Source organism: Schistocerca serialis, chromosome 2, assembly GCF_023864345.2.
Source record: "Schistocerca serialis cubense isolate TAMUIC-IGC-003099 chromosome 2, iqSchSeri2.2, whole genome shotgun sequence".
Lineage (NCBI taxonomy): Eukaryota > Metazoa > Arthropoda > Insecta > Orthoptera > Acrididae > Schistocerca > Schistocerca serialis.
The window spans coordinates 277,642,725-277,666,731 of NC_064639.1; the positions used below are offsets into that span (position 1 = coordinate 277,642,725).

Sequence of the window (24,007 nt, forward strand, 5' to 3'; positions counted from 1 at the left end):
TGATCTAACTGCTCCCAACCGTATTTGTGAATAACGTTTTATGTGATACTAGCAGAATAGAGACTTGTGTTGTCATGAAATAACATAATGTCTTTACTGAGCTTTACACGCGTTTTGATTTGAACTATGCACCAAAGTTTTATCAGTCTCTTTTAGTATTGTACTGCATTGGTTGTTTCACTTCAGGGAAGGAACTCAATAAGCAGAATGCCCTGCTGTCTGTCCCAGAATAGCGCACATCATTTTTTGTGCTGACGACGTTGTTCTGAAATTATTTTTTGGGTAGAGAGGGGGGTGTATCGTGAGTTCCATCACTCCATTGACTGTTGTTTTGATTTTGGAATGACATGAAAAACCCAAGTTTCATCATCAGTCACCATTCTGTTTAAGAATTCATCTCTCTCATCAATGTAACCTGTTAGAAATGTCAAAGCACTGCCAAGTGGCTTTGTTTGATTGAAATCCGTAACCATTTTTGGAACCCAACAGGACGCAATTTGCGAAAATTTAAGTGGTTTGTGACAGTATCATGCAAAACAGTTTTTGAAATTGTGGAAACTCATCACAAAGCATTATTAGTGTGAACCGTTTGTTTTCAAGAATTTCTCATTGACTTTCTTAATTAAACCATCATTGACAACAGAAGGCAACCCATTCCTGACTTCATCATGATCAGTGGTTCATCCATCATTGAATAGCCTCACCCACTTCACCATAATTCCATCAGACATTACATTTTCACCACATATCTCTGCAAGCTGATGATAAATGTCCGATAGTTTAACATCCTTCGTGTTAAGAAACTGTATTACAAAATGTACTTGACAGTCAGTGGGCTCAGAGATTGCCTTCAGCTTTTTGAAAGGTTACGAACGAATGTAAACGCCACACAGCCCGGCTGTAACGGCATAAGCAGAGAGGCGATGAACCAAAGAGAAGAGTACGCATGTGCAGAACTGCAATACCAGAGCTGTGGTGGCAGTAGAACGAAATCGTACTTACTTTCCAGACAGACCTTTTATATTTACAGACTGAGCAATGTAATACGTACTTCATTCCCCATTGCTTATATTTACTGGAGGGAATCAATTCGCTTTTAATGTAGACAAACATTCTTTTAATGAGTTTAATTTGATGTACGCTTGTGGGCGCTCTATCTGATAGTATTGCTTTAAGTATTATTTTTGAACAGCCTAAGTCCTTTCCCATATGGTTTAAAATATAGTCATTTACAGATAGTGATATATATCAGTTCCATATTACGTCTCTTATCCTCCTGTAGTTACTTCTTTGCGTTTTGCACATTCTTTACTGCTTGAGTTACGGCAATGGCTCCTCCTCCTAATGAAGCACTGGCTGATAGAGCATCAAATGCAAGGATTGGAAATGGAATTATTCCACCACATTTCTCTGGTACTGGCAGAACTCTAGGTATTTTAAAAAGTACCTTTTCACTACTGCAGCCTCTGACTGGATGATATTTTTAAACATCCCACAGGGTTTTTCTACTTTTATTGAATGACTAGTTCAATTCATAAATTACCTGAAAGATATTCCGGTATACATTTTATGTTTGGCATGCCCTGCCTTATCGACCATGAATGCAGCAATATGTTATCGTACTTGAGTGTCATTTCTTCGATTATCTGTCTAGCTTTATCAGGTAATATTGGGTCTGCAATGTGACAATCTTTATTTGTGACATAATCAATAGCATTCTCCTTGCATGTGTTGTCTAATACACTAATACTCTTATTGGCAGTAGCTAGGCGCTTTTTTCCAGGTCCACAAAAATTGTATCCAGTGATATGAACTTCAGCTAGCAGGTTCTCGAGAATATCAACCCCTCTTTTCTGGTGCATTTCCTAGCACTCATGTCATGCGACTGTATGGCTTGAGGTTCGTGTGTCCTATTACACAGGACACGAAACACATTGCACTTCATGGGCTACTAAACCTTTTCACAAATGCCTTTCTTTATCACCGTCTTATGACCTTCTCTACTAGGATCACATCCAGTTCAGAGCTTTTCTGTAATTCCCCTGAGCAAAAACTCCCTGTAATTTCTTCACCAGCAATGTCTATTAACACGTAACTTGTTGGGTTTGTTTGCAATCTGTAAATATCTTCATTTGCCAGTTCATTAGGTAGTACTTCTCAATCATCACCAACGATGAATTTCTGATTGTGTGGATCCACCATCATTATATGATTGCTTAGTGTATTTGTTGTTGTTGTGGTCTTCAGTCCTGAGACTGGTTTGATGGAGCTCTCCATGCTACTCTATCCTGTGCAAGCTTTTTCATCTCCCAGTACCTACTGCAACCTACATCCTTCTGAATCTGTTTAGTGTATTCATCTCTTGGTCTTCCTCTACGATTTTTACCCTCCACGCTGCCCTCCAATACTAAATTGGTGATCCCTTGATGCCTCAGAACATGTCCTACCAACCGATCCCTTCTTCTGGTCAAGTTGTGCCACAAACTTCTCTTCTCCCCAATCCTATTCAATACTTCCTCATTAGTTATGTGATCTACCCATCTAATCTTCAGCATTCTTCTGTAGCACCACATTTCGAAAGCTTCTATTCTCTTCTTGTCCAAACTATTTATCGTCCATGTTTCACTTCCATACATGGCTACACTCCATACGAATACTTTCAGAAATCTGTTTGGGTGACATCGTTGTCTCAGAAACTAATCAACAAAATCCCCTACCAAAGCTACGCAACGTGCTGATTACACTTGTAAATTATATAAGTATTATGCTCCAGCACTTTACTCCCTTCCCCCTTCTGGAAACCCAGTATTGAGCCTATTAACCTTTCGTAACTAAAGTAAAGTAACTAAAGTAAAAAAAGGAGCGACGCGCTGCGTAGCCAACGTTGCATTATTGTTTTGCCGCGTGGTTGGCTGTACAGTCTGTCACATTAAATTTGGCACGTGAAGACGCTTCGTATCAAACTACTAAAGGTCATCAGTTCTAGTTAATTATTAATACAGTCAACAGTACTCAACGTTCATAGCGTTGCTGCTAACTTTGACACTCCAAGAGCGTTCATAAGGTTACGTGATCACAGTTTTTATCACTGTTCATCATTTTACTCAATGATGGATCCTTCTTGAAGCTCTGATATGATTGATATGGTTGTGTTTGTGTGAGCTGTAGTGTATTTAAGGACCCATTATCATGGACATCATTTCTTGTGAGATGTAATGCAATTATACTAGTCTGTGATTTGAGTGGAATTCTTAGCCATTTGTATGACCCTTGAAGATTAAATTGCACCCACATCCGGTTTTTAGTCATCCTGTTTAACCATTTAATACTACTAGCTTTCAAATGGGAGAATGTTAAGTAGAGGTTTATCCCACATCGTTCCATTGTTGCTTTAGAATACCTTTTATAAATTTCATCTCCATGGTCGATCTGAAGGTAGTCTGGACACCGATTCGTTTCGGTCTGTGGCAATCGCTAAACACCTCTGCAAACTCATTCGCCATCTTTACCTTCAACAGTAGAGCCCAAGCAAATTTAGAATACTTGTCTATAAGCATTAGAATACACATGAAAGCTTTATTCAATTGCGAATATTCTCACGTATCTATGAGAACAGCATACCATAAATCATCCAATTCGTGTAGCCAGTTATAAGACGTCTACATGGAAATGTTTTGGGTGCTGTCCTGTTGAGCTCAAGAACAACCATCTCCATAATTACTCAATGATGGATCCTTCTTGAAGCTCTGATATGATTGATATGGTTGTGTTTGTATGAGCTGAATTCCCTGCGGCATCTGAGGTTCAAAGTGGTTCAAATGGCTCTGAGCACTATGGGACTTAACATCTGAGGTCATCAGTCCCCTAGACTGAGAACTACTTAAACCTAACTAACGTAAGGACAGCACACACATCCATGCCCGCGGCAGGATTCGAACCTGCGACTGTAGCAGCGGTTCCGAACTGAAGCGCCTAGGATCGCTCGGCCAAAACGGCTGGCAGTATCTGAGGCTTTAAGAAGTTGTAATCAGTCTATGATTTAATTATGGTCATCATGATATATATATTCCACAGGCAGATTATTCAGTCTGAGCTAAGTACAGCTACTAATGCTGTATTTGTTATTCTTTGAGGCTTTCATCATCCTTTTGAAAGGTTGTCATTCCTATTCATGTTAGTGATGTGTAATATTTCACCACAAATTTTTATCTCTTTCGGGATATACTTTTCGATGTTGAAAGATTTTAAGAATGTTGGCCCCAATAAACCAGGAGTTCTTTCGAATTCCTTATCCCCAACTTGTGTTTCAGTTTCATTTAAACACACTGAATGCTTACCTAACATACACTCCTGGAAATGGAAAAAAGAACACATTGACACCGGTGTGTCAGACCCACCATACTTGCTCCGGACACTGCGAGAGGGCTGTACAAGCAATGATCACACGCACGGCACAGCGGACACACCAGGAACCGCGGTGTTGGCCGTCGAATGGCGCTAGCTGCGCAGTATTTGTGCACCGCCGCCGTCAGTGTCAGCCAGTTTGCCGTGGCATACGGAGCTCCATCGCAGTCTTTAACACTGGTAGCATGCCGCGACAGCGTGGACGTGAACCGTATGTGCAGTTGACGGACTTTGAGTGAGGGCGTATAGTGGGCATGCGGGAGGCCGGGTGGACGTACCGCCGAATTGCTCAACACGTGGGGCGTGAGGTCTCCACAGTACATCGATGTTGTCGCCAGTGGTCGGCGGAAGGTGCACGTGCCCGTCGACCTGAGACCAGACCGCAGCGACGCACGGATGCACGCCAAGACCGCAGGATCCTACACAGTGCCGTAGGAGACCACACCGCCACTTCCCAGCAAATTAGGGACACTGTTGCTCCTGGGGTATCGGCGAGGACCATTCGCAACCGTCTCCATGAAGCTGGGCTACGGTCCCGCACACCGTTAGGCCGTCTTCCGCTCACGCCCCAACATCGTGCAGCCCGCCTCCAGTGGTGTCGCGACAGGCGTGAATGGAGGAACGAATGGAGACGTGTCGTCTTCAGCGATGAGAGTCGCTTCTGCCTTGGTGCCAATGATGGTCGTATGCGTGTTTGGCGCCGTGCAGGTGAGCGCCACAATCAGGACTGCATACGACCGAGGCACACAGGGCCAACACCCGGCATCATGGTGTGGGGAGCGATCTCCTACACTGGCCGTACACCACTGGTGATCGTCGAGGGGACACTGAATAGTGCACGGTACATCCAAACCGTCATCGAACCCATCGTTCTACCATTCCTAGACCGGTAAGGGAACTTGCTGTTCCAACAGGACAATGTACGAACGCATGTATCCCGTGCCACCCAACGTGCTCTAGAAGGTGTAAGTCAACTACCCTGGCCAGCAAGATCTCCGGATCTGTCCCCCATTGAGCATGTTTGGGACTGGATGAAGCGTCGTCTCACGCGGTCTGCACGTCCAGCACCAACGCTGGTCCAACTGAGGCGCCAGGTGGAAATGGCATGGCAAGCCGTTCCACAGGACTACATCCAGCATCTCTACGATCGTCTCCATGGGAGAATAGCAGCCTGCATTGCTGCGAAAGGTGGATATACACTGTACTAGTGCCGACATTGTGCATGCTCTGTTGCCTGTGTCTATGTGCCTGTGGTTCTGTCAGTGTGATCATGTGATGTATCTGACCCCAGGAATATGTCAATAAAGTTTCCCCTTCCTGGGACAATGAATTCACGGTGTTCTTATTTCAATTTCCAGGAGTGTATAAGGTTTCTTCCTGCTGACCCCGCATGTTTTGTCTAACTCAGAATTACTATACTGGTTAATTAAGTCAGTAATAGCATACACTCCCACTTCTTCTTCTTTTCTGCCTTAGTCCACAGTATGTGAAAGCCTTTCCAGTTAATTGTCTATATGTTTCCGAGAGAGACTGATCTCACTGCAGCTGTCATAAATTTAACAGTCTTAATTTCCAACGAATAGCCTTCTGCGGTTCAATAACTTTTTGCTGTATCAAATATATGCTGCTGTATACTAAGAAGTTTTTGACATAGTGCACAACTTATATATGCACTCTGAGACTACTGCTAATGATAGGACTCAAGTGCCTCAGCTACTGCCTTGATACAACTACGCATATCCATTAACTTTGTATTGAAATAAGCAATTTTCTAAGTGGCATATAGTTCACGTTGCTCTATTATAGAATTCAGAATCTCACCATTTCTAGCCACTGCTTGATAAGAGTTTCCAGTTTCATTATTTTAGCATTCATTCCATTGATATTTCTTCACTGTATGAATGCATGTGCTTTGCACCATCCAAATGAGAGTGTAACTCGTGTGCAAAGTTTTCCATAGTCTAGCTATATTAATGTTGTTATGTTTTGGTACCCTGTCTTTTATGCAGAATATCATCACAGTTTCGTTTATATCCGATGTCATACAATTTCTCAGTTTCAGCTAAAAGCAGAAAGCCATTTTGCGATTTATTCCAGCAATCTCCACATACAGTAACGGATTCGTTGAGTAATATGTCGGTTCCTACAGGTACTTGATATGTATGCTATAAATTCTGAACGTTCGGTTGAAAAGTGATAAAAATCTATACATTATCCTGGACCAACTGTTTTCGGACCCGTAAGTATATTTGCTTCAAATAAAGTATATCGACTTGCATGTTGTGGCGTTCGCTGTGTTATTCGGTGGTTTGGTATTTTATTAATTTGTAAATGAAAATGATAATCTTATTTTATTACATTGAGTAATTACTAAATAATTTTTCTCCCGGATAAAGATTGGCCAAGTTGCTAAAGAACTCCAAGTTAACGTCGTGCTAAAGTGTTGTCTGTAAGTTGTGTAAGTGTCACTAAATCACAGTTCATACAACAGATTCTATACAACTATTGCTTATGATGAAACAGTTATCTTTAGCAAAATGTTCATTAAAACCACCGAACATCAGCCGCGCACAACACTGACGTATGTTACCTGAAACAATATTCTTCGCAACTCGTGCTTAATTAATTTCGGCTCCATACATCAGCTAGAAAAGTTTGTTATAAGGATCGTGCTATGAGCACTGTTTTTAAAGAACCAATCTGATTCTACTTATTTTCATTAAAATGAGTTCGGGACCACCGGTGCACATTTATTTTTACACATTTGTATTACCTTCGGCATTTATGTCTGCAGAGTTGCGTAATATGAATTTGCCGCTGAGATAATTGTTAAGATGGCGGCAGACAATTGATAGAGACTTTCTATTGTTAGAGCAAATAGGATAAGTATTTGAAATGCTTATTAAACTTTACTTTCGTATTGTGCACTATTTAGACTTCATCAAGCAAACATTTGATTTTTTTCTAAGGAAAACACAGAAAAAAACCGCGATACAAATCGCTATCATTAGTGGCTGCGCTCTTTGCAGCGGAAAGAAATAATTAACACAGATAATGCTTACTGAGAGAGGATTTAAAGTTACAAATAATTATTCACTCATATTTATAATAATATTGAACTCTATTCTCAAGTAATAATTAACAAATAATTACAAGTTCTTAACAGACCTCAGTCTGATATGCGTCTTACGTCCTGAACCTACAAAAGCCAACCAACAAAAGGTAAAAACAAAGGAAGATTAACGCCGATCATAAAAGGAATTTACAATCATCATTGTCTTTGTATGATACACATCGATATGTCCAATTACATCATAAAATATTATATAAATAATTAATATTGATCATCATTTATTTCACTGTTTTTTCATATGTCGGATAGATAATCTTTATAACTGTTAGAGGCATAATTTCCTCTCGTCGCACTGTAGCTAAAATTTATCTCGTGGATGTTACATTGCCCCTTGGGCTGAGAAAAAAAATTAGTTTATCTATTGTATATTTTTTTTATCAGTCCACGTAATCCACGTAGATTTGCTGCTCTCAAGATGCAAATGTTCAGTTTCAATGTTGTTTTACACATGATAAAATTATAGTTGGATCGAGTACTTTAAATGACTTCAGTGACTGTATTATCTCGGAACTTGCTGCGGATACTTCCCGGATTATCTTATTCCCCCACCCCCATTTGGGTTCACTGGACTCGGAAAACCGGGAATAAAACCGTCCAAGGGGCTTCAAGAAAATACAGACACCTACTTTTAACAGTCAGGCTTGACATGAATGTAATAAAATATGCTGGAAAATGCAAATTTATGACTGTTGTAAGCATCTGAGATAGTGAATGTTTTTTCATGGTGGTATATCATAAAATTTCCAAAGTCACTCTTTTATCGAATGTCATAAGAATTTGCCGCTGACGTCGTAAGACCGCCCTCGTGTCGAGCCGTTGCAACGCAGACAGGTAGTGGCTGCTGCTGGAGCGCCCCCGGCCGAGTCGGTGGGGCGTCGGCTGCCGTCGGCTGCATCGTCGTTTGGATCTGCTGCTGACTAGAAGTCGCGCTGCAGCAGGTCTTGTTTCTCCTTTCCCACGTCCCTCAGTTTAAGACGGGTACATGAAATGTCAAAATATAAGCATCAGTGACAAGATAATTACAATTCTCATCCTGTGGAAAAGTTTATTAGTGTCCATTTCACTGGCATTTACACGGATGGAATTAGACTGTTTTTGGACTTTGTTCTGTATTTTGACACTGTTCAACACAATGTAGTGGTTCACATGTAAGTTTATCACAATATGCACATTTTGAACACTGCACCGTTAATAATACAAGTGTCTGTAGAGTACTTAAGCGGAATGTAAGTATTTTCGCGACGCGCTGCGTAGCCAACGTTGCATTATTGTTTTGCCGCGTGGTTGGCTGTACAGTCTGTCACATTAAATTTGGCACGTGAAGACGCTTCGTATCAAACTACTAAAGGTCATCAGTTCTAGTTAATTATTAATACAGTCAACAGTACTCAACGTTCATAGCGTTGCTGCTAACTTTGACACTCCAAGAGCGTTCATAAGGTTACGTGATCACAGTTTTTATCACTGTTCATCATTATTCACAATATAAATCACAGTTCTTCACGCATCCACTAGTTCCTTAACACGTTTTACTGTTCTGATTGATGTCAGTAGTTTTCCATAGTACTTAACAGACAATCTATATGCAAATGACACTTTTCAAGTAATGAGGTCTGGTACACTTGCACATAAGTTCATATTACCAAGACTGAATAACAAAATTTAAAATTTTACACTGGCACCTAAATATGAGACAACATAAAACTTTCAGAATCTGCTACATTATCTTGACCATGAGATCACTACTGAACTGTCCAGATAACAGTACATTCCCATTTTTATTACACATACATATATTTATGTATTTCTATTTTTTATTTTTATTTATTGGGATTGTTATTTACCATTTTTTTGGGACAGATGTCCATGTTCGGTTTATCTAACCGGAATGTTGCTCATAAGAGCATTTTAAATGACTTCGTAATAAAACCGTGTACGTAAATCAGTACACATTCAGACTTCGCCTAACTAGTGGCGAAAGCATGTTTTTTTCTTTTTTTTTTTTCACACAGTCTCACAGCTAACACACCACCAACACTCGCTACGTGTGTGGGACTACATGACTCAATCTTATGAAAATATTTTTGCTATATCCATTCTTACACACGAACAAATATATTATTCAAGCATTTTAATCATTTCTATCCTACGTATAGAAAGGTAAAATTCCTCACATTTAATGCAATAACACTGAAGTGTTTATCAAGTTATCGATCCCTTTTAGAGAAAAATACATTTATTATGGGGATTCTCTACTCCTTGTTCAAATAATTAAAGAACATTACAGTGTAATACTTGACATAAAAGCTTATAAACTAATACATACATAATACTATCACATTATTACTGCTAATTATTTTGACATAAACGTTATATTTACAGTTACGGGATAGTGCACTTGCACTTCTGATTGCTCCTTTGTACATTCGCTTCGTTTCTCTTAGTCCAGGGGACCGAGTAAGATGCTCTGCAATAGGTCTTGTGCTGATATACTTTCATATTATACTGGTAATCTTTTGTGATTCCAGGGCGTTCAATGAATACTTCGAGGTATTCGGATAATAATTCTGTTGATTGTCTTGCCTCTGAAGCATTAATGCAAGTTGCCTCCTGTACTTTCTCTTCTATTGTTGTGACGATGTCACTCACGTTGCTGGGTGCATCGTTATTTCGATTTTTGTGACACATCTGTCGGTGCTTATGATCCAATACTAACAACTTCCGTTTCTTTGATTGGCGACTCCATGTTGTCTTGTGCACTACGACCAGATAACAGGTATACTTGAAAAAAGAGACAGCATTGGTCGTATATTTTTTACTATTGCAAAATCGATTTTCTGTCACTGAGTGACCATCTTCAGTGCTATATTGTATAACTTAAATTGGGATGCACTGTTGTCACTAAGCTACGGCAATCACATTACACATGTGATTGCCGTAGGCTTAGTGACAACAGTGCATCCCAATTTAAGTTATACAATATAGCACTACAGATGGTCACTCAGTGACAGAAAATCGATTTTGCAATAGTAAAAAATATACGACCAATGGTGTCTCTTTTTTCAAGTATAACTTCCGTTTCTCATCAGCGGAAGGTTCGCACCGAACTCCCGATTCAGCATTAATGTTATGGGTCGCTGTTGGTACTTAAGTGCACATGTCCCACGGGCGAGATCAATTACAGCTTCCCTTTCCCGAAGGACTCAAGACCCAGAAGCACCGGTACTGACAAGCTATCCATTAGTAGGAACGTGCATGATAAGCGATCATTTCCCAAGGAAACTTCCACCTGTGTCTGGTATTTTATACTCTCTGCCTTTTTTCCCAGTGCCCCTATAACCTTAAAATTTGCAACCGGCAAAATCGGCAGTCTTCTTATCTTCGATGCCTTCTTGAAAAACTGCATGTTCGTAACTGATACATTCGCACCTGCGTCAAGCAGAATAGTAGTTGTTACACCAATCACAGCTCCGGTGACACTTGCTTGGCTATTTTCCCTTTGTGGCTTATCAGAGACAGCAGGTTCCTGATATAGCTCATTTTCGATTCTGTTACCATCCTGATAGTGTATCATGTTTATTTTTTGTTCCGTCGACCTATTGCCTTCATTGTTGGCCTCGGTCACCTGGCGAAGGCCTACAGGGACCGAAATTAGTTTGTTGGCTTCTGAGTGTTTTGTTTTGCTTCCGAAGGTATCTCCACTATTCTAATATTTTGTGATTTTTCAGTCGGACGAGGCCTGCTTGGATCCCACCACGGTGGATATTGATTGCTTGGTACAGGTATAGCCTGTACATAATTTATTGGCTGACCTGAATTGATAGAATTTTGCTGCGGCTGCCAATGACTTGGCCCTTGCTGTCGCCAATATGCTCTGTCACCCCGCATATATTTAGGCTTGTCTTTATATGGACTGTCTGACCTGTTGTCATTTCGCTCTTTCGGTTGCTATTGTTATTTTTTGGGTTTTCATTGTGGTACTGCCTCTGATTACCATTCGGTTGTTGGTGTTCTTCGGCCTTTAGATAATTACAGTTATTATCATTAGGCTAACTAAAATTTTGATTCTGTGGATTCCTACTACTACTATTATTATTGTATTTTCCATTACTATATGCTTTACTTTTAATTTTCTTTGGACTATCTTCCCCCCTATTTCCATTATTTCCATTCCATGAATTTTTTCTATTAGGACTATTATTATTGCTGATCACGTCAGAATTTTTTCTGGCGTCTTCTTGCACTAGATCCAGAGAATTAATTACAGACAGAAATTCTTTCAGATCGGTGTCTGTAACATTAAATAATTTTTCTCTAATATGTATGGGTAATCTAGCTTTTAACACTCGCAATAAGTATCTGGTGGTTAAAGGCTCATCCCAGTACCGGGCCATGTTAATATATTTTTCAAAGTACTTCCTTAAGGAACTTGACTTCGGATTGTACATTTCTGCATTTTAAACAACTTGACGGAGTCGCTCTTGAGTAGACGCTGACCAGAATTGATCAAGGAACGCCTTCTCAAAGTCGTGGAAAGTCTTGCAAGTTTCTTCTGCATTTAATGCCCAGGTCGACGCATCACCAGAAATATGTGAAACCACAAACTGTATTTTCTGTTCTTTTTGCATGAACACTTTTGAAGCTTCGAATGAAAACTACTGGATGTATGTTTTTCTTGCTTTCTTCGTTAAATATTTGAAACTGTCTATGCTTAATCAGGGTCTCTTCATGCATCTAGGTAGTTAAGTGCATGGAATTGCTATCATTCGCAGGTGGTGAGGTTAGTTTATTACAAGTACATTCTATTCCACTATTATTGTTCCTTGGTGTCACATTTTGCCCTGGTAATATCGGTTGATTACCAAAATTAGGTCTTCTTTGTGGTGCATTAAAATTCGCCGTTAGATTATCTGCGATCTTTTGCCTGTCAGTACCAGTGTTGTCATTACTGCATACTGTCAGATTTTCAAAGTTTCGATTTTCAGAACTCAACACCCCGGCTACTTCTGTTCGGACTTGCTTTCGGATTTCCGAGGGAATGTCCTCCTGCATTGTTTCCACAGCGGTAGTCAAAGTTTTGAATTGGTTCTCTAGTCAATCTACTTCAGTTTGAAGGCTATTGACCTGAACTGGAATGTTTGTTAACGGTTCAATAGTGGTTTTTACTGCATCGATCTCCTGCTTAAAATGGGTAGTAATAGCATTATCACGATCGACCAACACTTGATTTATGCTACTGACATTTTCTTTATCTCTTTCCAGGAAAATATTGTTTATATTTTCATAAATTTCTTTTCCTTTTCTTGGGCCCTGAGCTCTTGTTGCTGTTTTTTTTTAAGCTTTTCCTGTCTACGTTTTTCCTTTTCTTGCTGACGTTGTCTTTCACGCTCCTGGTCTTTAATAGTAAACTTTTCAAAAACTGCTGTTAGCATATCCTGTATCGACACAGCTTGAACATTGCTAACTTCTGCCCCTTTCCCAGAAGATATAGTGTCATTAATTCCTAACTGGTTGAATGCAGGAGTGTCAGATTGTTTTGGCAACTTCTCAGTTTTACCATCACTCGGGACATTAGTTACTAAATTATCATTCATAATTAAATTTTCTAATAATTCGACAGAAGTATGGGTAGATTGTTCTACCTGGGACTCTGATGTCATCTCTGCATCAGTATGCTCATTCGGTTTAATCTGTTTCTTATGTTTAACCATTCTATCACCAGTATAGCACAACAAATATATAAATCACTGACAAGCACCAATTGACACAAAATGATCTTATAACTAACACTTATACACAAATAACACTTAAAAATATCATTCTAGCAGCCAGAATATTCAATTATTACTACTTATGGCTGCAGGTACTAATTTTAATCCCACAGCGTTTGTTAATCGTGTGCTGCTGTATAATTACTGAACATGAACATGTGTTCCTACCTGAGTTGATTGAGAGTTGTGGACTACACTGCTTATATGAAGTTACTTGTGTGCCTCGCACCAGCGCAGATAAGTAAATAAACAATGATTAATAGCTTGTTTTGGTACCCCGCACCTGTATTACATCAGAATTTCAATTATTAAAATGAATAAATGTGCACTGGTGGCCCCACGTTGGGCGCCAGTGTGGTGTTCGTTGTGTTATTCGGTGGTTTCGTATTTTATTAATTCGTAAATAAAAATGATAATCTTATTTTATTACATTGAGTAATTACTAAATAATTTTTCTCCCGGATAAAGATTGGCCAAGTTGCTAAAGAACTCCAAGTTAACGTCGTGTTAAAGTGTTGTCTGTAAGTTGTGTAAGTGTCACTAAATCACAGTTCATACAACAGATTCTATACAACTATTGCTTATGATGAAACAGTTATCTTTAGCAAAATGATCATTAAAACCACCGAATATCAGCCGCGCATAACACTGACGTATGTTACCTGAAACAATATTCTTCGCAACTCGTGCTTAATTGATTTCCATACATCAGCTAGAAAAGTTTGTTATAAGGATCGTGCTATGAGCACTGTTTTTAAAGAACCAATCTGATTCTAATTATTTTCATTAAAATGAGTTCGGGACCACCGGTGCACATTTATTTTTATACATTTGTATTACCTTCGGCATTCATGTCTGCAGAGTTGCGTAATTTGAATTTGCTACTGAGATAATTGTTAAGATGGCGGCAGACAATTGATAGAGACTTTTTATTGTTAGAACAAATAGGATAGTATTTGAAATGCTTATTAAACTTTACTTTCGTATTGTGCACTATTTAGACTTAGTCAAGCAAACATTTGATTTTTTTTCTAAGGAAAACACAGACAAAGATAGTAGTTCTGTGCTCACATCTGGTAATGTCGAATCATGAATTTAGACCACCATCATTGTACAACATCCATCACAGAGTTAAGCTATGGTTTCTTCTGATGGTTGAGAGTTGGGAGAGTTAACTGCAACAGATGATGACTCCACGTTAAACGACATTCTGGCTCACGTAGTATTGTGTATGCGGGATATATTAAACTCCTAAAAGTCTGCTCATGTAGATATATGCTCTCTAAATTGTTAAATATTTTAACAGTTTCGGGGAAATCTCCTATAGAGAACGTATGATTATCCATTATCACCGACAGAGAGTAAACGTTTCCATGGAATAAGGTTGAAATATGCATCGACACATCGTGTAGTGGACATCATTCATCCACGGATAATATTACTATGACGTCACTAAAGCAAGGGTTTTCAAATACTACCATCGGGCAGAGCCCTCGATTCGATATCATACCAACACTGACATGCTTACATCCACTGAAGTTCAAACAGTAGGTTTGACTGAACAACATTATCGCTACCTCAGGTGGCTGTTCCTGGAAGGATTTTCACTTCAGCTGCAAGGAAAAGAAATTATTCGTTAAGCACGTTTCTTTTTCCTCCTAATTCCTATTCATCACCATCGGCGTTATTATTTACACTGCTTGGCAGAAGGGATTGTTGACAAACATCTTAACACCCTTACCCTTTGAAAGTTCTCTCACTAATGGGTGAGCTATTTATCGATCCCTCTAAATGTATATACTACTCGTTACTTCTCCTGTCAGTTCATGAAGGTTATTAGAACTATGTGAGAAAAGTCGTGGGATACCTCCTAATATCGTGTCGGACCTCCTTTTGCCCGGTGTAGTGCAGCAGTTCGACGCGGCATGGACTCAACAAGTCATCAGAAGTCCCCTGTAGAAATATTGAGCCACACTGCTCTACAGCTGTCTATAGCTGCGTATGTGTTGCTGATGCAGGATTTTGTGCACCTCTCGAGCATGTCCTGTGAATGTTCGATGGGATTCATTTGGGTTGATATGGGTTGCCTAATCATTCGCTCGAACTGTCCAGAACGCTCTTTAAATCATTTGCGAACAATTGTGGTCCAGTGACATGGGCATTTGTGATCCACAAAAATTCCTTCATTGCTTGGGAGCATGAAGTCCATGAATGACTGCAAATGGTCTCCAGGTAGCCGAAGATAACCATTTTCACTTCAATGAACGGTACAGTTGGAACAGAGGATCCACTCCACGTAAACAGAGCCCTCATCATTATGGAGCCACCACCCGATTGCACAGTGTTCTGTTGAAAACCTGGGTCCATGACTTTGTGAGCTCTGCGACACAACTGCATTTAGAAAATCAGGACTCATCTAACCATCTCACGGTTTTCCAGTAGTCTAGAGTCAAGCCAATATAGTCGTAAGCCCGAGAGAGGAGGCGCTGCAGGCAATGTCGTGTTGTTAACAAAGGCAGTCGCGCCGGTCGTCTGCTGTCACAGACTATTAACGCCAAATTTCGTCGCACTGTTCTAACGAATACTTTCGTCGTACATCCCCCCCCTCCCTGATTTCTGCAGTATTGCTTGTCTGTTAGGATCGACAACTCTACGCAAAAACGCTTCTCTCGTTAGTTAAGTGAAGGCCATCTACCATTGTGTTGTCTATGGTAAGAGGTAATGCTTCAGATTTGGTGTTCTCGGCACACTATTGACACTGTAGATCTTGGCATATTGAATTTGCATACGATTTCCGAAACGACGTGTCCCATGTGTCCCGCTCCAACTGCCATTCCGCATTCATAAAATTGTTGATTCCGATCGTGCAGCCATAACCAAGTCATAAACATTTTCACATGAATCATCTGAGTAAAAGTGACGGCTCTGCCTATCCATTGCCATTTTATATCATCTATACGTGATACTGTCGCCAACTGTATATGTGCATATCGCTATCCCACGACTTTTGTCACCTCGATGTATAATATTCCACCTGGTCGCGATCTGTTGCTGCTGCAGTGGGTACCTCTTTTTCTGATCCTTCAGTAGCTCTGGCAGTGCTGTAATAGTAACACAATAATCTCTTCAGATATAACGTCACACAAACATTATTATTATTGTAAATGGATGAATATTTACTGAAATTTCGGGCGCTTCTTGTATTTTTGGATTCTAGATATTCATTTTAAGAAGAGTCTACTTTTCCAACATATACGGCATGACGTACTGGTGGACCCAATTAGGTAATACATCTTCCTGACTGTCTGCTGCATTGCCATTATCTGTTGGACAGTATTCCTCCTATCTACAGACGTATTGTCTTCCACTATCCCGCTTTTACATTCTTGATGCAGGAAGTTGTGAGTACATTTGTCTGTAAGATGTTTATAACAAACAGACTTATGAGATTCTTCGTTGCTTGATGAAAGCATTTCATCAGGTGACACATGAGCCCTAGACCTTTGAACTGGTCAAATTACGAATGGGGCTTACATTAGCGTTAAGCGTTTTACATATGAAATGATTCTCATGACGTCACGATCACAGACTTCTGCCCAGTATAGCGCTGGGGAAACTGAACTGCATGCAAATAGCATCCAAGTGGGCCCGAGGGGTGGGGGGGGGGTCCCGGGGTGGCGCATCGCATTCCCAGTACTCGGAGGTACTGTGGGTCAGCCATGACAGGTTGCACGAGTGTGCAGACTTCAGTCCAATCTCGCTGCCACAAAAAGCGAGAAGGCAACAGCAATGTCTAAGGGAGGAGACCATAGTGTCTGGATATCCGGTATGGACCTTGTGACTGTGGCCTGTTGAGATTCCAGACAAAGAAGTACTGAAGCTGATTTCAGAGAAACATAACTAGCACAGTTGCCTGAGCATGGTCGGATTCCTGAAATGTCCTTGGAAGATAAGGAAGTCCTGATGCTGATGTCTCTGAAATTCCTGCCGTATGCCCAGTGACCTACTACTATGGACACCTGATGTGACACAAGTTAAATGCAAAAAGTGGAAATTATTACGGGGGAAACATGGGTGATGACTGACCCGCCAGGGTAGCCGAGAGCGCTAACGCGCTGCTTCCTGGACTCGGGTAGGCGCGCTGGTCTCGGATCGAATCCGCCCGGCGGATTAACGACGAGGGCCGATGTGACGGCCAGCATGGATGTGGTTTTTAGGTGGTTTTCCACATCCCGCTAGGTGAATACTGGGCTGGTCCCCACGTTCCGCCTCAGTTACACGGCGCGCAGACATATGAACACATTCTAACTATTCCATGAATTACACTCGACGCAGACAGTTGGGGTACACTAATTCCATCCCGGAGGGGGGCGGGGGGGGGGGGGTGGTACGGGGTGGCGGCAGGAAGGGCATCCAGCCACCCCTTAACCATTAACATGCCAATTCCGATTAACGATGGCTGACCCTGCTAACTGCGGGATAAGGCACAAGCGATAGATACAAACATGGGTGATGACTCTTCGTGTTATCATTACTATTACACTACTGTATAAAACGAAAAAGAGAAAAAAATCATATGACGAATCAACACTTTGACGAATAATCGACTATCTTAATTTTTCTACATTTCTTATTAATACAGTCTCTAGACTTTTTAGATTAACAGACTACAAGAAAATGGAAGCATGGAATGACCATCAGTTTGGCTTTAGGAAAGATAAAACACCCTATAGGCTGTTCTGAAGTTGCACCTGATAATGGAAACAAGTCTTAAGAAACATCAAGACGTGTTCACAGGATTTTTTGACCTGCGATCAGCAATGACAAGTCATGCAGAGTGTTCGAAACTCTGAGGAAAATAGGTGCAAGACGCTAATATGCAACAAGAACCAAGAGAGGACAATAAGACTGGAAGGCCAAGAACGAGGTGCTCGGATTGTATAGGATATTAGATATCGGTGCAGTCTTTGGCTGCTACTTTCCAATCTATTCATAGAAGAAGCAACAACGGAATTAATGATCAGGTGTGGGATTAAAATCCAGAGTGATAGGGTATCATGATAAGGTTTAATGGGTACACTGCTACCCTTCGTAAAACTGAGAAAGAACTGCAGGATTTGTTGAACGGACATAACAGTCTGATGAGCACGCACTAAGAACTAAGAGTAAACCGAAGAAAGTCGTAAGTAGGAGTAATAAGCAGTTAAAATAAAAATTGGAGATCGCGAAGTAGATCAAATGAAGGAGGTCTACTACCCTGGAAACTGTTTAACACACGACAGACGGAGCAAGGATGACACGAAGAGCAGACAGACTAGCACAGGCGAAGAGGGCATTACTGGCCAAAAGATATTTCCTAGTAGCAACCATCTGCCTAATTTGAGGAAGAGATTTCTGAGAATGTAGGCCTGGAACACAACTTTGTGTCGAAGACAGAAAGTGAAGAACATCGAAATGTTTGATACTTGATATTACGAAAGGATATTGAAGTTGAGGGTGACTCTGAGTGTTGTGTGCTGTCCTTAGGTTAGTTAGGTTTAAGTAGTTCTAAGTTCTAGGGGACTGATGGCCATAGATGTTAAGTCCCGTAGTGCTCAGAGCCATTTGAACCATTCTTTTGAGGGTGACTGACATGGAACGAGGAGTTCTTTGACGATTCAACAAGGAGAGGAACGCGTGGAATTCGTAGACAAGAAGGAATGGGATGAGAGTACATGCGTAAAGACATCAGGGAATAACTTCCACGCTCTCACCGAGCCTCAGTCACGTCTTCCACTCGCGACTACAAGCAGTTTGTCTACTATGTGCGTCTCTTGCAACACTCATTTCCACACCCACACAAAAGTACTTTAGTCACTTAATTTGATTTCATCTCCTACAGCGTTAATGTCCAGCATCGCTGTACGTCTAGTTCGGATTCTTCTAGTCCCCTAAATAACTGGATGCATAGATATATACGCTCTACTAACCCTAGTAATACCACATCATACCTCTCTTAAGAAGTGCCATGAACATCAGATGTACATCAAATCCTTACCTAGCGGGTCCTGAATGGCCATTTATAAACCACGCCCGCATCTCGTGGTCGTGCGGTAGCGTTCTCGCTTCCCACGCCCGGGTTCCCGGGTTCGATTCCCGGCGGGGTCAGGGATTTTCTCTGCCTCGTGATGGCTGGGTGTTGTGTGCTGTCCTTAGGTTAGTTAGGGTTAAGTAGTTCTAAGTTCTAGGGGACTTATGACCACAGCAGTTGAGTCCCATAGTGCTCAGAGCCATTTGAACCATTTATAAACCACAGCCACACTCACGTCGTGCCCGAATTGTACACACTCAAGCCGATTGTGTGGAACTCGTGGTAAAATCATGTATTACCAGGGAATCTCCAGATCAGTTCTGAACATTAACAGTATTAACGCAGCATCCCTTCTACCACTGTCATTCAAATTGGTCCAGCAGAAGATTTCGCCTCGATAAACAATTTTAAATATGAAGCAACAAATGAGGTTACATTCACTGACACAAAGTTCTGCTGCGATTTTCTTGCAGCAGTTATTATTATTATTATTTTTGGGTTCTCCAGTGGGTTAGTAATCCCAAACTCAGAGATAAATTCTCTTTTTTATTCCTTATAGTCGTTGTAAGGTATTGGGGGATTGGGGAGGGGGTGGTATATAGATCACATTTTTCTCATTTCGTTTCTTGAAATAATAATATTAAATCCCGACCTTGGGCGTCTATGTTCAAACTTGCCTCCTGCTTTCTCTCAGGAACCTTGTTCCAGGACCTATTTCCAATCCTCTTTGAAATGATGCTCCTCAGTCTCTAAGAACATGACTGTTGAGTCTTGGATTCAGCACGAGCTCCTTCGAAATACGAAATCCTTGTTTCATCTGGAGCGTCACGTCCTGATTTAAATCTTCCTCTAAAGTGCTAATGATACATTCTGTTAGACCTGTCACTGATATTTCTGCAGAAAATCGATCTAAACAAAGTATATTGTATTTTGAGCCGCACATGACAATAAGAGGAAGTATGAGAACTGCAAGTAATTTTGTCACCTAAAAGTCATTGATGTACTTGTGGTTTACTCTAAGGATAACAAAATAATAAGATTTAGTTGCTGACACTGTAAAGTCTATCCTATTGGAACAGTAATTTTCGCCTTGACATTAAGCAGACATTAACGTATCCGAATATGTTACACTACTAGCCATTAAAATTGCTACACCATGAAGACGACGTGCTACAGACTCTAAATTTAGCCGACAGGAAGAAGATACTGTGATGTGCAAATGATTAGCTTTTCAGAGCATTCGCACAACGTTGGCGCCGGTGGCGACACCTAAAACGTGCTGACATGAGGAAAGTTTCCAACCGATTTCTCGTACACAAACAGCAACTGACCGGCGTTGCCTGGTGAAACGTTTTTGTGATGCCTCGTGTAAGGAGGAGAAATGCGTATCATCACGTGTCTGACTTTGTAAAGGTCGGATTGTAGCCTGTCGCGATTGCAGTTTATCGTATCCCGAAATTGCTGCTCGCGTTGGTCGAGATACAATGACTGTTAGCAGAATATGGAATCGGTGGGTTCAGGAGGGTAATACGTAACACCGTGCTGGATCCCAACAGCCTCGTATCACTAACAGTCGAGATGACAGGCATCTTATCCGCAAGGCTGTAACGGATCGTGCAGCTACGTCTCGATCCCTGAGTCAACAGATGCGGACGTTGCAAGACAACAACCATCTGCACGAACAGTTCGACGACGTTTGCAGCAGCATGGACTATCAGCTCGGAGACCATGGCTGCGGTTACCCTTGACGCTGTATCATAGACAGGATCGCCTGCGCTGGTGTACTCAACGACGAACCTGGGTGCACGAATAGCAAAACGTCATTTTTTCGGATGACTCTAGGTTCTATTTACAGCATCCTGATGGTCGCATCCGTGTTTGGCGACATGGCGGTGAACACACATTGGAAGCGTGTATTCGTCATCGCCATACTGGCGTATCACCTGGCGTGATGGTATGGAGTGACCCTGGTTACACATCTCGGTCACCTCTTGTTCGCATTGACGGCACTTTGAACAGTGGACGTTACATTTCAGATGTGTTACGACCCGTGGCTCTAACCTTCATTCGATCCAGTCGAAACCCTACCTTTCAGCAGGATAATGCACGACCGCATGTTGCAGGTCCTGTACAGGCCTTTCTGGATACAGAAAATGTTCGACTACTGCCCTGGCCAACACATTCGCCAGATCTCTCACCAATTGAAAACGTCTGGTCAATGGTGGCAGAGCAACTGGCTCGTCACAATATGCCATGCAATACTCTTGATGAACTGTGGTATCGTGTTGAAGCTGCATGGGCAGCTGTACCTGTACACGCCATCCAAGCTCTGTATGACTCAATGCCCAGGCGTATCAAGGCTGTTATTACGGCCAGAGGTGGTTGTTCTGGGTACTGATTTCTCAGGATCTACGCACCCAAATTGCGTGAAAATCTAATCACATGTCAGTTCTAGTATAATGTATTTGTCCAATGAATACCCGTTTATCATCTGCATTTCTTCTTCGTGTAGCAATTTTAATGGCCAGTAGTGTATTACCACTTACGTATTCCGACGAGAGGTAGATAGTCTGTTAGTGAACGTTGGCTACTGGCACAGCTAAAAGATGACTGTTTTCCATGAAGATGTTCTCGGCAACTTAGCTTTCACTCATGATTAAGTTTTTCGTCTCCGTTTACAGTCCACCCACTCAGTTAATGTTCTCCAAACATACGAACAGTTACTCGTATTACCATAACACTGTTGTTTGACAGTATAATATTGAACGATGAAAGGAGACGCTTTTAAACAAGCGGCTGGTGTATAGAGAGGCAATATCGTGAGTGGAATGAGTTCAATTAAGTTGAGTGCTCTAGTAGCAACTCCCATCTGCTCCATCGGCTTTAAATTGGCGTGTTGCTCTGGTGGTTGATCACAGATGCTTTTCCTCGGTCCGCGGACGACGACGACTGAGAGAGTAGCTGTAGTTCAATTGTTGCCGTATTATATCATTTGTTTACTCGTTTCCACGGAAGTGAAGTCCATCTCGGCTGGAAATTGTTCCGCAGCGGCTCTTTTCTCATAATGGCCGACAGATGTCTTCGTCTTGTGGTGGAACCACTATGTTTCTTGTGGCAGTCGGTCGGGTTAATGCCCATGAGATGTAGAAATCGATGTAAGGCATGCAGACGAGTATCTTCCAGATTGTGTAAACGTGCTAAGTCAGCTTCAAATCCTTGGTTGCTTATCGTTATTGTTACCGCTGTTTTGGACATATATAGTATGCTACATCTTTATAGTCATTGGTCTATTATCGTAATATTTATAGATATATCTGTGAGGCTGGTACATTACTCCAAAGTGGTGTGGATTCTCGTCGATAGTACTGTATATAGGCTGAAAGATTTGAGACTTTTCCTCGTGGCTTTAGATTACTTCGATAAATGTGTTGGGCAAGGAGAGGAGAAGAGGAGGAAGGTACTAGGAGCAGCATTCACTTGTGTGTTTTTGCTTCTGGTACTCAGCGAATATGTGGCACTTCTCGGTTACATATGTCCAAGCACACAGTGGTTAGCGGGGGTATTGAGGTTTCTCCACGCAGTTTTTGGATTTCTAGACAACCTCGTCACATTTTACGTCGTGGTACTAGTCATGGAGGTGTGGGTCAGGTTCGGAGAGTTGAACAACTGTATCACGGTCGCCATAGCGGGGCGGGGAGGTCCTCGCCTTTCCCAACTGCTGCTGGATCGCATCCGGTGGGACGACCGTCGGGTGGAGCTACGTCAGATCCGCCACGCACACGCTGCTCTCCACCGGGCGGCGGAGCTGCTGCAGCGGCACCTCGGCACCACCGTGGCTCTGGCGGTGGCGAACGCCTTCTGGGGCGGCATCTACAGCTCCTACGGACTGCTGGTGCTGTGTACGGTTCCGAAGCGGACGCACGCCTCCGTCATCAACCGCTCGGTGTGGCTGTCGCTGTTCTGGGTCTCGCTGAACGCCGTGCGGCTGTCGGCTCTGGCGGTTTGCTGCTCGGCGACCTGTGACCGGGCGGAGAGCGCGCTCGTGCTGGTGCAGCGGTCCGCGGCGATGACGCCGGCGGTGGAAAGCCACGCCGGGGCTGCGGAACTGGCGGCGCTGCAGAGCCAGGTGGCCGCCACGCCTCGCCTCGCCTTCACCGCCGCCGGCTTCCTCACGGTCGACCGCCGCCTGCTGGTAACCGTCCTCAGTGCCACCGTCACCTATCTGGTTATTCTGGGACAAATCGCTACGTTGTGATCACTGTGTTGTCGGAGCCTTCTTGACGGCAGGCCTGAACAAAGTCTTCTCGGTTTATAAGTCATGCCACTTGCATAAACCACTCGAGCTTCCGACGGCTGTCTCCGCCATCATAAAAATGAGAAAAAAAAACGCCGAACGGCGGCGCTAGTACGGTGTTTCACTTATATGGGCGCCATAGCAACGTCTCGAATCTTCCAGAGAGGGCCGTTGTGATGCATGAGCGGAAGACCAGTTGGGCGCCTGTCTGGCGCAGTATCAGTGACGTCAGAGGGCGCGACGCGCCGACGTCAACACTGAACTCTTTCTACTCCTGATGACGGTGGTGAAGTCATCCATCAAAAACTAAAGCGTTTTATTCGAAGTGTTGCCAG

At 42.1% G+C, this 24,007-nt stretch overlaps 1 protein-coding gene across 1 annotated transcript; it reads left to right on the forward strand.

The window, feature by feature from the left end:
* The first annotated feature begins 23,009 nt into the window (after positions 1 to 23,009).
* Positions 23,010 to 23,633, forward strand: LOC126455906 (uncharacterized). The gene has a single exon (XM_050091663.1). It carries the CDS (start codon positions 23,010 to 23,012, stop codon positions 23,631 to 23,633), a length of 624 nt encoding a protein of 207 aa, XP_049947620.1.
* The last annotated feature ends 374 nt before the right edge of the window (positions 23,634 to 24,007 follow it).